Genomic DNA, 12,744 nt, shown 5'->3' on the forward strand with positions numbered 1-12,744 from the left:
AAATTCTGTTCACGTTCAGCCTTTCCTGGTCCATAGCTTCCCAAGGAGCAGCTCCCCAGGTCAGTGGGCCTGTAAAAGCAACTGGCACCACCCTGCCCACCCTGCCATGGGTTTTCCCAGGCACTGATGTGGCAAAGGGCTGGTTGGTGGGGCAGAGCTGGGGCTGCCGAATCTGCTGGTGAGCACAGCCTTAGCACTGCACGTATCCCTAGCAGGAAGATAACTACCCGTTTCAGACAGAGCAATGCAAAAGGTAAAACAAAAATAAAGCATTTAATATGTGTAGCAATAACATTTTCAGTCCATTTTCAGATGCAGTGATTAAGGTGGAAACTTAATTGCAACAGTTGATTTCTTAATTTTCTTTGGTGTCCAAGACTCCTTTAGCTCTTTAGAAATCAGATTTCTGGGTCTTTAGTGTTATAATCTTGAACGAAAGCAGATGGGAAGATGCCTATCTTCCCGTTGCACTGGCCTTCTAACCAGTTTTCATTCACTGGAAGATAAAATTTGCACAATTTTTGTCACCCTAGGGATGTGCAGGAGCATGATAATAACATACTTTTGTGTGCTACGGACAGGCCTGAGTTCACCATTTTAGGATTGTCTGCAGATAAATAGCCCCATGAGAGCCTGATAGAGAGGTGACTATGGAGACAGGGAGGAGGTCTGAGGAGGAAAGAGGCAGACAGCAAGCTCCTAAGGTAAGAATCACAGAATCATTAAGGTTGGAAGAGACCTTCAAGATCATCAGGTCCAACCAGCACCCTATTATCAATGTCACCCACTAAACCATGTCCCTAAGCACCACGTCCAGCCTCTCCTTAAACACCCCCAGGGATGGTGACTCCACCACCTCCCTGACCACTCTTTCTTGCCTGACCACTCTTTCTGAGAAGAAATGCCTCCTCATTTCCAGCTTGAACCTCCCTGGCACAACTTGAGGCCATTCCCTCTAGTCCTATCCCTGGTTACCTGTGAGAAGACCCCCAGCTCCCCACACCTTCCTTTCAGGGAGTTGTAGAGAGCAATACACTGCTGAATAACGTGGGAAGAATAGATCAATATAGAGACTTTTTTTTTTTTTTTAGATACAGCAGCCAAGTTTCTGAAAAGATAAAATTATGTTCCTGGAAATGTTGCAAGTTCTCATGTTTTACAAAGAGTGACTTTAAGGAAGGGAACAGAAGAAAGTTCTGTTGAGAAACCATGCAATTTATGTAGGCAAATAAGCCTGTAAGTGTTAAAGACTTTGTATCACTGCCTTTCCTCACTGTCTGACTGCTTTCATATGAATTACAACCACAATAAAGGCTGTAGTGGTTTTATTTGCTGAACGTCCAATTTTTAATCTAAAACTATCAGCAGCAGCAGGCAGGGGGATGGCAAAGGCAGTAGAGGATGCTTTCCGAGGTTGTATTTCTGCTGAGAATTTGAGAATTGGGGTCTTAAAGTCAGATCTGGGCTCAGAAACTGCCTTGAATAACAGCAGAAACAAGATGAGAGTGCAGAAGTGATTAGAGACCTGGGACTGCCCCCTTCAAGATAGGAACTAAAGCATAGTTTCACCTGCTGTTCCATGTTCATCTCAAACACAACAAACAAAAAGATTCTGCTACCCCAGGGTGATTAAAGCTGGGAGCTCTGAAAACTCTTGCTGTCAGGAACCCAACAAGGAAAAAACAACTTTTTAATGGGAAATAATATAGCTCAGTGATGACTTCCCCCTCTGCACGACACTACTTTGTCAGTGTTGTAATGTGCAAAACTTCATCTGTACAACTGGAGGAGGAACTAGTGTACAGCTGCCTAACCCTGCCACACAAATTAGCGGTAGTGCTGCATGTAGCAAGGTATCGTAATTTTGTCATGGTGTTTTTTTTTCTTTCCTCATTTAAAACCATTTCTGCTGTCACGGCTTTATTCAGAGGCTCAGGGGAGGAAGAAACAGTTGCCCTGTGCAAGCAGCTCTCTCTGTAGCTAATTCTTCACCCAAGCTGGGCTCACCTGCAGCCTTTGCTGCAGCACAGCCAGCTTGTTCTCCCTGCGTGGCTGCTGGGCACAAGTGAGAGGATCAAAGTCAAAAATGTGGACTAGCTCTTGCTGAGATTCCTGGCCTGTATTTAAACATCAGTTCTCATGCAATCACTACGGAAGACTGAGGCTAACTTAGGAATCCAAGCAGCCTGTTTTCCATCTGAAGGTGGCAAACTGCAATTTGCAGGAGAAGCAGCCTCAGTGCAGGCTGGCTGAGCCAGGCTGCTGCTCTGCAGATCCCAAGTATGAAACAGTTTGCTTCAGAGAAGTGGAGATTTTGGGGCAAGAGATCAAAGTCCCTAATGAAGCTTGCAGGTTGCCCTGAGGAGCTGGCTAAAGTGCTGCTGGCACCTGTCCTCTGTGTCACCGGCTACCTGAGGGATTTGGGCCTGACTGGCAGGTGCTGGGAGCCTACAGCTTAACAGGAACTGCTGCAGGTGCTTGGCATCTAAGAGTCAGGCCCATGCCCTCACCACAGCGGGAAGGTCCCTCCCTTCCTCTGTCACAACAGGAGCATATTACCTTTGGATAAAACAAGTATCACATCTCCTGCCTGAAACTCCAGGTCTTCGGGCTGGGTGGCTTCGTAATTGTACTGCGCTACCACTTGGGTTGGTCCCATCTCCTCCAGCATTGCCTTCTGTGGCTCCTCTGGTTCGCTGTCTGGTAGAAATCCCTCTCCCTAGGGCAGGAAATAAGCTGGTAAAGACACTTCTTGGCTTTTCTCTCTTTGTCCCAGAATAAGACAGACAAGCTCTGCTTAGGTTTCAGCCCCAGTCCCTGCCAGCAGAAGAGGCGGCTGCCACCACCAGCTGTCACTGACCTCCGTGATGTCGCACCACACCGTCAGGCAGTTGTCCTTGCTGTGGCTCCAAGCTGCCTCCAGGTTCCCCGTGCTCAGAGTCACCAGCTCCTCGCTGCCCACAGGCTTGTACCTGGGCACACAGAGGACGTGGTAAGGGTGGGAGACACCAAAACACAGCCCCTGCAGCGGGCAGCGCCTCACCTCAGCTGCGTGTGCTCAGGCTGGAGCTCCAGTTTCTTGCAAACGAGGTTCAGGAGCTCCTTGTAGGAGAGGCCTGGCTGGACTTGCATCGCAACTGTGTATTTGTAATGCACCTTGAGAATGCAAGGTGCTGGTTTGGTTTCCTGCAGGTGGAAAATGGGGGTGTCAGAGGCTTCTCCCCACGGGGCTGTGCCTGCTTGCAGCTCGGGGGCTTGCTGTGGGCAGGGAGAGGGACTGGGACACGGAAACTGCTGTCACCTCAGTAAAAGCTGAGCTGCGTGCCATCAGCTGTCTGGGAGCCATCCCTGTTACCATTGGCAACCTTTAATACTTCTGGGCTAGGCCACCAAAGCTATGTAGCACATGTGGCTGGTTGGTTGCCCTGGGCTTGGCCCAGGAGAGAGCACAGTAGGGCACTAGGCATCTAGTGACCATGTGTGGCTTCCTAGGTGTCCAAATTCAAGGTGTGCCCACTCCCTTCCCCTCTGTTCTTGTTTTCAGTTGGGATTGTTGTTTCTGGAGGAGGCCTCCCAGGCCCTGATGTCCTGCTAGCCCCTGCGTTACGCTTTGGAGAAGCTCCTGAGTGACAAAAAGCTGAAGCACTCCCAGGGCTATGGTGCTTGCAAAGCATTCCAGCACCTCTCAACGTGCAATAGGTGCTGGTTTGTAGCGTGGACCCTGGCTCTGCCTTCCCGTGATGCCCACCACACATGTCTTACCGTTGCAGCTTCTCTCGGCTGCGTTGTAGTAACAGGAACGTAGTCTGAGGAAGAAGAAAACAGTGGCTCAGCATGTGGAACAGGGTAAGCGTTACTGCTCTGGGCATAAATATGTTTCCAGTATTTCTGTAGCCCTTCTCTTCGACACCCATCATTATCTGCAGCGACACCAACCAACCCTGGATCCAGCTGTGGTCACTCAAATGGAAGCGGCACCAGCTGTGGTGGGATCCTTCCATGGGGTTTAGCAGTAACCACCAAGAAGAGGTTTGGGCTCTGCCTTCCCTGCCTTGATTCAGGTCTGTGTTGTCCTTGCTTTCCCCCTGTGGAGCCTGTCCTGCGTTCCTGGGGTAGGAGCTTTAGGGCTGGGATGTTACTCCTGGGTGGACTTCTTTAAAATACGAATGCGTTTGCAAGCACAAATAATGATGTATCTTGTGCTCCGACAGCTGAATAACCTCCAATACTGGACTTTGCAGACAAAGTGAGAGCTGGCCTGTGCTGTAACATATGCCTCTCCCAGCTGTCTCTCTCTGGTGCTGGGAATTTGCAAAGATGATGCAAATCCCAGCGCTGACAGCGACCTGGTGCTGGTGGTCAGTTGTTGGGGGCTGGGGTGGGCTGCTCTGGGGTGAAAGAGAAGCCCTGTTCCCTGCAGCAAGAGCCTGTGTTCGGGCTGCAGTCTTGTGTCCTGCTTGCCCTCCCTGCCTGGGGATGGGGCCCTGGAGGTAGTTAGCTGGGTTTGGAGTGGGACCCCAGTGCTGCCTGAGCTCATTTATGTGGCTGGGAGGAGGGGAATTGATTTTTGAGGCGCTGGGCATCAGTTTCACAGCATCTTTGCTGCCTGGCTGTGCTTGGGGCAGTTTGGTGTCTCTGATGCTGCCACCCCTGCCCCAGGTGCTGCAGCCCCAGCCTGGGATGTGGGTGCTGAGCAGCATCAGCCAGAAGTCCCCAGGGCACTGGCAGTGCCTCCAAAACTAGCTCAGCACTCTGATAATCCCAGGTGCCCTGCTTTAAGGAGAAGCCCGTAATGATCTTCCTGCTCTGGGACTTGCACAAGCTGGGTCACTTGCCCTGTTCCTATCCCCAGGCCCTTTTTTCCATTAGCTGCTGTGCTAATTAGGAGCACAGAGGGGCCTACACACTCTGGTTTGCTCCATCCTCAGCACTGCAGTTGCAGCGTTGTCTCCTGCCTTAATGCTTCCCCATCCTTGGTGGCAAAAGGGGCCAGAGGATCTGGAGAACAGAAGGAGCTGGCCCCCAGCCCTGGTCTTGACAGATGGCACAGGCTGTGAGGACACAGCACCGAGGAGGCTGTCCCCAGGTTTGTCCCCAAGGTCCTCCCACCCCCTCCCCTCCCCACACTGACCTGGTGCTGGCCGACGGGCCTTTGCTGGAGCAATGGAGCTGGGAGGCTCAGGAATCTCGGGTTCAGGAGGGATTTCGTCCTGTGCCAGGTGGGAAGAGGACAGTGCTGTCACTAGGAGCCCTCCTGAGGTAGCGGGCACAGCCCTGGGGTGCTCCTGTCTTGGGGACCCCTCCAGCCCACCTAGCCAGGGGTTTGGGGATGAGCTCTGCCATGCTGCCCATCGTTTTGGGGTGGAACCAGGCAGTTCTAGCCTCAGTGAGAGTAACCGCCTTACCTTGTAGGAGGCAGTGTGTGCAGAGCACGTCCCTGGCTATTTTCCCAAGGTCTCTTTGGGGTTTTGACTTGGGCAGGGTGAATTTGGTACCCCTTCATCTCCCCAGTGTTACCAGCTACCACCTGGGGGCCATCAGCACAGCATCTGTCTGGAGTTTTGCAGGCTTCTGAGCTTGTGTCAAGACAACCTTGAGCCAGAAGCCCCGCAGTGTTACAAGAGAGAAGGAGTTGCAGTTTTGAGTTTTGCTAGAGTAAGTGCTGGGTGATCTGTGTGGGGATCTGTGTCTCCCCCCAGGACGCCAACTCCTCCTGGGCTCCTTACCTGGATGTGCAGCTTGTTCTGGAGCTCCACAGGCTCGAGGTAGTTGCAGGGGACGATCCCTTTCTGCAGGGGTACAGAGACAAGGGAGGTTTGCTTGGTGGGAAGGAACCTGCTGCTGGAGGAAGCGACTGAGTTTGTCCCAGCCCTGAACGTGAGAGAATCCCTGGGACTTGAAGTTTAGTTGCCGCAGGCTGGACGGGTTTCACTGAATCCTTGTGGGAGTATGTGAATGGCTTTGGATCATCTGGAGATGGTTACTTCATCATCCAGGGAATTGAAGGTAAGAAAACATTTGCTGCATGTGGTATCTGAGGAGATAGGCAGCTCGAGCGACCCAGCTCCGCGTTGATTCCTGTCAGCTCACGTGGCCGTGTGGGAGGAGCAGTGTGCCTCAGTCCCCTGCCTGGCAGGAATGCTGGGAGCAGGACACGAGGAGCTGGGCTTAAAGCTCCCTGAGCCTGTCAGGTCTCCTGGGGGCAGGGGTGGCCTTTGTCAGGCCCAGAGACGTCTGCCCTCAAACCTGAAGGGGGGACGCGGGGAGCTAGGTCAGAAATTCAGGGGTGACTGCAAGGCTTTGCTCTGTTAATCCCCTGCAGAGCCTCCTGGTGCCAGCCCCATCATCCACCCCCTCGTGCCCAGCCTGCCCCTCGTACCTTCCCGTTGAACATCACTGTGGCCCAGTTGTCCTTCTCTTTCTTCAGGACAAAGACGATGTTTCCTGGCAGGACCTGCAGCTCCTCAGTGGTCTCGGGGATGAACTCGTATAGGACACGGTGCGGCTGCCCTTCGAGGGCCCTAGGTTTGGAAGCCGTGTCAGGAGGGGAGGTGGTACCGCTGTTTTACTTCATAGGGGACCTAAACTCTGCTTCCTTGTTTCTCTGGTCCGTTCTCCTTCCCCCCTGTTAGTTCTGGGTGCTGGCTGGGCACTCAGCTGTGGTGATGTGGGATGGGAGCGGACCTGGCTGCGTGTGTTAGCAACGCTGCTAACATTTCCTCACCTTTCTTCCAACTTACTTGAGGATTTCTGGTGTCTTGGGCCTGGGTGGAGGACCGGAGGTCTGTGAACAAAAAGAAAGTTGTCTGTAATCTGGCAGATTCTGGTTAGTCTGCAGAAATGGCCTGCAGTCTCCTCCTATTCCTGTTATCATCCCTACATGGGTCCTTCCTCCCCACACTCATGTTGGGTTGGTCAGTTTGCTCCTTCAGAGAAGCAGTTTCCAAATCTTCCCCCTCGTGATTTCCAGAGGCATGATCCTGTTTTTTTGTGATCTTAGCTTCATGTACTCACAGAGGGTTGGGATCATGAGTTAGAGATCAGCTGGCTTAAACAGTGAGTTGTGCTGCTGTGTATCATCCCGTTACTATAAAACGCCCAGCTGCTGTCGCAGTGCTTTACAGTCCCTCCTGCCTATGTAATGTAAGGTCTCTGGTGGATGTTATGAACTCCCTAAAGAAGCTACTTTTGTACTGAAATAGTATAGCAGGTCTGGCTCCTGGAGCAAGGACCTCTGTTGCATTGAAGACAGTGTATTTTATCTCACATAACAGCACTGTAGGTCTGCAGTGGTTGTGCTTCCCCGTATCCTCTCAAAAGGCCCTTGGAAAAACTCTCCGGTGACTTTAAAAATGGAAAATTGTTGTTACTTCATCAGGAAAGCATCAAGGCAAATGTGCAGAGCTGACAGACCCAGAAAGGAAGACAAGGAACAAAACCAGAACTGCTCTTGCTCCTCTGGTGTTTTGAGCTTAGACAGAGCAACCCTGAGGAGGCTTGCGGGGCAGGTTTGTGACCTCCCTGTGGTCCCTGCTGAAATCAGTCATCCCACGGTGGGGGCAGAGGACGTGTGACCAGGCCACTACTTCTCCATTCAGGGAGCCAGCGTAACCACAGACGTGGGTGGATTTGGGCTGCGCCTTCTGATGAAGAAGAGAGCAGCTGAGATGTGGGGGCAGCTTCCACCTCATCCTCCCCCAGCAGTAGCAGAAAGTTCATGGTGGTCTTCGCTTGCTGGAACCCTGGGCGAGGTGTGGGATGGCCATCGCCATCCCTGTGTACGCTCAAAGCTACCCACACCACACGGGCTGTGGTGTTGAGGGCGCCATGAGTGGGTGGCTGGAGCCTTACCTGCGGTTGAAGTGGAGCAAATCCGGAAAAATCGTCCTTGTCCACCACGGATGCCACCACCTACAGCCAAAGGAAGACACGCAGTGATTTGGTGCCTGTAGCTGCTCTTAGACCTCCCATCTCTGATACCCACCCTCCTCTGCTGTTGTCCAAGCCAAATTCTGTGGGTGTGGATGCTCCAGGTTTGCTTTCTGCGGCAGCGCTGGTACTAGGACCTGAGCTGTTCTGCCTTGCCAGGACCTGAGCCCAAGGGTGCATCCCGCTGCTTGGATTTTGCTCATTAGTGCAAGAGAAGTCCTGTTGATTGTCTGAACTGAAAAAACTGCTTCAGTGTGAGCAGGGGAAGAACTGGAGTTCACTTGTGGGTGTCAGAGTTTAAATAGCTTCATTTCCATCCCCCCCTCCCCACTCCTGTACCCCAAACAAAATTTTGGCCCAGGTTGAAGCTCCAGTGGGACCTTCCCATCTCACTGCTGAGTGACTGTCCCTCATCTCTCACTAAGGAAACTGAAAATAGGCCGTGCTGAGCTGCACAGATAGAAGTGTATTTCTGCAGAGCTTAACTCTTCTGTTCCCGCAGAGTGCTGGTGCCTGCAGGCGTCCATCCCCAGGGTGCAGACTGGCTCCCTGGCCCAGTGCCTCACCAGGCGTCAGCTCAGCGCCTGGTGGCTCTGAGGCAGTGGGCGGTCAGCAGATCTCTTCAGCCCACAGCCTTGGCTTGAATAAAGATGCTTCTTTCTTACCATGGCTTTTCCCAGGTAGTCCTTCTTCTCCAGCTGAGCCACTTGCTTTTCATTTGGTCGAAACAGCTTCCCCGGGGGAATTGCCACCAGCTCATAGAGCTTCTGCTTCTGTAGCATAGAGAAGTCGCAGTGCTCTTCAGAGGTGCGATCAGGGACTGTCTTGTTGCCGCCTTCCTTCCTTCTATCTCTGTGGTGAAGGTCTCACTCCGTAAAGTCAAACCATCACCTTGCCAATCTCACCCAAGCCCTTACAGGATCTCTTTAGCCCCATCTTACCATCACAGTGCCTGAAAGCTCTTCCCACCATTCCCCCTCCTTGCGACACCCATGTCTTGTGTAGCCATCCACAGTTTTCTCCTGCACAGCTAAAGCTGTAGCTAAAAGGTGTTTTCTCTGCTCCTTGGACTTTCTCTCCCCTTCCTGTTGGACCACCACGAGCAAGCACCACGCTGTAAGGCCTGCTCCTCCTTACCAGGATAGCTTCCATCGCCCTGTCAATCTTGTTGTGCTGGGGCTCGCTCTTCATGCACGCTGCCAGCGTCAGGTGCTCCTCAGCTTTCTTCCAGTCCTCCATCGTGGCATACACCAGTGCGATGTTGTAAAGTATCTGCCACAGGGATGGGAGCAAGAAGTCAGCTGTTAGAGGCACTGGACCCTTGCTGTTGGGATTTTCTGCCACCCTAATAAAATCCCTAGGTAGCACCTAGGTTCCTCATCCCTGCGCCAGCGTGCTTGTTTTTTGGCAAGGCAGGGTGCTTTTCCCCTGATTTTTATTTTATTTTTTATTTTTTTTGCCAGTGACTAAAAATACCAGTCAGGCTTTCTCACCTCACAAGCAAAGAGCCTGTACCGCAGCCCCAGGATCTTGTAGTCGATGAGCTGGTTGCCTCGCAGCTGGGCCAGCGCCTCCTTAAAATCCTTGACGGCCATTTCGTGGCTGTGGAATAGAGGACAAGGTAATGCCAGAGGGCTTCCCCACCTCGTACACCACCTGGGCCCTCATGAGTCTTTAATTAAACTTGACCAAGTTTGGTTGGGTCTCTCCCATGGCCTCGTGGTGTCTTCAGGCACCCCAAGATGAAGTTCCCTGCCTCCTGGAGCTGTTTCACCTCGAGGAGCTGTGGCTTAGCCCCTGGTCCACCAACCTGCCCACAGCTGCTTTCAGCCACAGGCTGGCGTCACTGCAGGGGGCAAAACCAAAGCATTAAAAACATCCACTTACTTCTGCCTCCTGTAAAAGACGGTTCCCCGCTGGAAATAGGCCACAGCCAGGTGCTTGTCACAGCTGATGCTCTGGGTGAATGCCTGCAAAACGAGGGGTAAGAAGGGAAGGTCTTTAAGGAAAACTGAAGCTGTAGAGTGGCTCTGCCTGTCCTGTCTGCTTTAGTCGACTGGCCTAAGCTGGGCTCTGTGGGCAAAGCCTCCCTGCAGCACCGGGGGGTAGAGCCTGCACCAGGCTCCTTGTTCTTGGAGCTGGAAGCATCTGGCACCAGGCACTTGGGTCTGCGGTCGCCTCCGGGAGGGAGAGCGCTGTCAGAAAGCTCCGTGCCTCAGCTGCTGCCTCCATCCATGACTCACTGCGTAAACCAGCTCAGCGAGAACAGAGAACAGCCTGGGGCTGTCACAGCTCCATCCCAGCCCTCCCACCGCAGCGCTCACCTCCTCTGCCTCAGCCAGCTTCCCCAGGACGAGGTAGATGCAGCCGATGTTGTAGCAGATTTTGGCTGGGGGGCTCTGGACAGCCGTGAAGGCATCCAGGGCTGCCCTCCACTCCTTCCCGTCTGCGGCACACACCCCCTCTTGCCACAGCCGGATCGTCTCGACCAGAGACATGGTGCGGTGGGAGCAGGATGCGGGGTACCCGGCCACGCTGGGGGACTCGCCCTGCAGTGCCCGTCTTCCTCGCTCGGCCTCTCCCTGCTCCCTTTTAGCTGTGCTTCTGCCTTTCCGCAGCCCGTGTCGCAAACCTGCCAGGAAGTGGCCTCACTGGTGTCAGTGCAACACGGCCCGAGATGGGGAAGTGGAAGAGAGGCTGCCCCCACCGCAGCGGGTTTCCACGCAGAGCTCAGCATGTGTTGTGCCGAGCCCTCCGGGGGCTCCACCTCGGGGGCTGCATCAAAAGCCCTGCTTGGTGGCAGCTGGGTGCTCCATCAGGTTGGGCTCACAAAGCTGCGGGGTGAGCACTACAGCCCAAAGTGGGCTTTGGGGGCTGCGACGGGGCCAGCTGAGCCCTAGTAGCGCTGTTACCTTGTGGTCACCCCAGTGACACTTCTGTCTGGGTGTTCCGTGGGCTGTGGAGCACAGCCTGGCCCTGGAGTGTTGCTGGATGGAAAGGGGACACTCAGCATGTGACAGTCCCGTGGTGAGTGCAGGGGTCTGACCTCCTGGCCCAGAAAGGTTGGGGTTGAGTGCTCTCATGCAGCTCCTAATCCTGGTGCTTTGCCTCTGCCTCATCTTGCGGTGATGCGACGCGCATTTCATAAGAAAATGAAACACGTCAGAAAGACTTTGCCCTCATGTGTTTACTCAGACTTCCCCAACAAACTAGATAATGCCGACAACAGGAAGGAGATTGTGGAGGAGGCTTTTGCTCAACTTCTGCTCGGGGCTGGAAAGAACCCGAGCTGCTGAACAATGAGGCCTGGCTTTTAAGCGTGTGACAGAGCACATCCCTGAACCTCGGTTCTCCAGTTGCAAGCTGAGTGTCTCCTCAGCATCCCACTACGCCCAGCCAGCTCCCGTGGGCTTCCTAAAGCAACTGTGGGCAGCACAGAGCAGGCTCCACGACCTCCAAAAGAGCCGAGGGAAATGCAATCAGCCAATGTGGTGGGAGAGGGAGGGGAGTACCTGGTTTGGGAGTGTGAAAACGCGCCCAGAAGCCTTTTGTCCTTCCCGGGAGGAAGGCCTGCTCAGAAGCTGAGTACGTCTCATTTTGAGGAGCTATTTCAATGCTCAGGGGCAGCAAACCTGCCCTCTCTTCTACCCTCCAGGGTTTAGATAGTGGGACGAGGATGCACTCTGTAGTTGAAGGTTTTGCATTGAATTACAGCACCCACCACTCTGGAGATCTGACTCTTTTCCTAGCCCAAACAAACACTTTTCTCACAAGCCATTTTCCCTACTCTCGGCTCCATTTCCCGATACAATACTGTCCTCCTGCCATTGAGCTCCATGGGGCAGAGGCTGGCCCCAGCTAGGAGCAGACTTCCACGGTTTTGTTAAACCACTGTTGGCTCCTGCAAGGCTCTGACTCTCTCTCCCATCTCCTGTGGCTGGGAGATGCCATCTAGCAGGAAATGGTTCACCTTCTGGAGGAATACTTTTCTGCTGGTTTAGTTATCTGCCTCAGCGCACTGGCAGGTCAGGCTGATCCCAGAACCAGTGCAAGGGGGCTGGAGGAGGATGCAAGATCACCCATGTGGCAAGTGCCATTTTCCCTCCTGTTTCACAGAAAGATGGGATCTGAAAGATGCAAGAACAGCAAATGCACGTAGCAGCTACTCCTCTTCTTGATTTTTTTTTAGCGTAACATACAAAGTCCGATGTCAAAGCTGTGGTAAACACAACCTTTCTAGTAACAAAGCGTGTCTCTTGTTCCCCTTTCTTTTACCAACTCGATGTAGAAGAAGAAACTCATTTCTTGTCCAAGAGGAAGTGAATAACAGGGATGGTAACATATCAAAGCCCGGACTCAGCAGGGCTGCACCTCTCAGCAGCACAAGGGCAGTGGTTTCCCTCCTAACGTGCTTGGCTGTTGCAAAAGCAGGAAGGTGCTGTTACCACACGCTTCGGCCAAAGCTAAAAGCAGTAGTGAGACACTCACAAAGAAGGCTCGGGAGCACAAAGCTTTCCTAGAGGAGAGCTCCAAATGCCATTCCCCTTGGAGTGGGACCAATTTGTATGTAGAGTATTTTTCAGTGAAGATTTCCTTCTTGATATAGGGATTTTTTCTTCCCTGCCTTTCAGTTTTCCTCTTTTTCCATGGGTCCCCAGTGCCGCTGTGCAATGTACAACTTGCTGTCTCCTTCTCCTGACCCATGTGCCTCCATCTCCAGCTGTATATGGGCATAAATGGGTTTCTTCAAGCTGAGAAGTCCTCACTGCTGGCCTGGAAGATGCTTTCCTCCCCGCCAGGAGCCTGCCCATGCAT

General features: G+C 53.0%; 1 protein-coding gene across 2 annotated transcripts; it reads right to left on the reverse strand.

The window, feature by feature from the left end:
• Window positions 1-257: 257 nt before the first annotated feature.
• NCF2 (neutrophil cytosolic factor 2) lies at window positions 258-10,517 on the reverse strand. Of its 2 annotated transcripts, XM_035537859.2 has the most exons (15): window positions 10,254-10,517; window positions 9,817-9,899; window positions 9,423-9,531; window positions 9,067-9,201; window positions 8,595-8,702; window positions 7,852-7,911; window positions 6,741-6,784; window positions 6,380-6,521; window positions 5,727-5,789; window positions 5,132-5,210; window positions 3,763-3,806; window positions 3,044-3,186; window positions 2,861-2,972; window positions 2,560-2,719; window positions 258-496 (listed from the first exon to the last, which is right to left on the reverse strand). In XM_035537859.2, the coding sequence occupies exons 1-15, from the start codon at window positions 10,425-10,427 to the stop codon at window positions 399-401; spliced, it is 1,554 nt and encodes a 517-aa protein (XP_035393752.1). In that variant the 5' UTR covers window positions 10,428-10,517; the 3' UTR covers window positions 258-398. The 2 variants fall into 2 exon arrangements, with proteins under 2 accessions (XP_035393752.1, XP_035393753.1); XM_035537860.2 differs by lacking the exon at window positions 8,595-8,702 and having other exon boundaries at window positions 10,254-10,451.
• Between the last annotated feature and the right edge of the window lie 2,227 nt (window positions 10,518-12,744).

This window comes from Cygnus atratus, chromosome 8 (assembly GCF_013377495.2).
Source record: "Cygnus atratus isolate AKBS03 ecotype Queensland, Australia chromosome 8, CAtr_DNAZoo_HiC_assembly, whole genome shotgun sequence".
In the NCBI taxonomy this organism is placed as follows: Eukaryota; Metazoa; Chordata; class Aves; order Anseriformes; family Anatidae; genus Cygnus; species Cygnus atratus.

Excerpts from the sequence above, each read along its gene's own strand:
- NCF2 (XM_035537859.2), bottom strand. The coding sequence starts at position 10,427 with ATGTCTCTGGTCGAGACGATCCGGCTGTGGCAAGAGGGGGTGTGTGCC. Across the intron at positions 3,807-5,131 it reads GGCCCGTCGGCCAGCACCAG|ACTACGTTCCTGTTACTACA; the intron begins GTCAGTGTGGGG and ends CTTCTTCCTCAG. Across the intron at positions 2,720-2,860 it reads TGTGGTGCGACATCACGGAG|GGAGAGGGATTTCTACCAGA; the intron begins GTCAGTGACAGC and ends TTCCTGCCCTAG.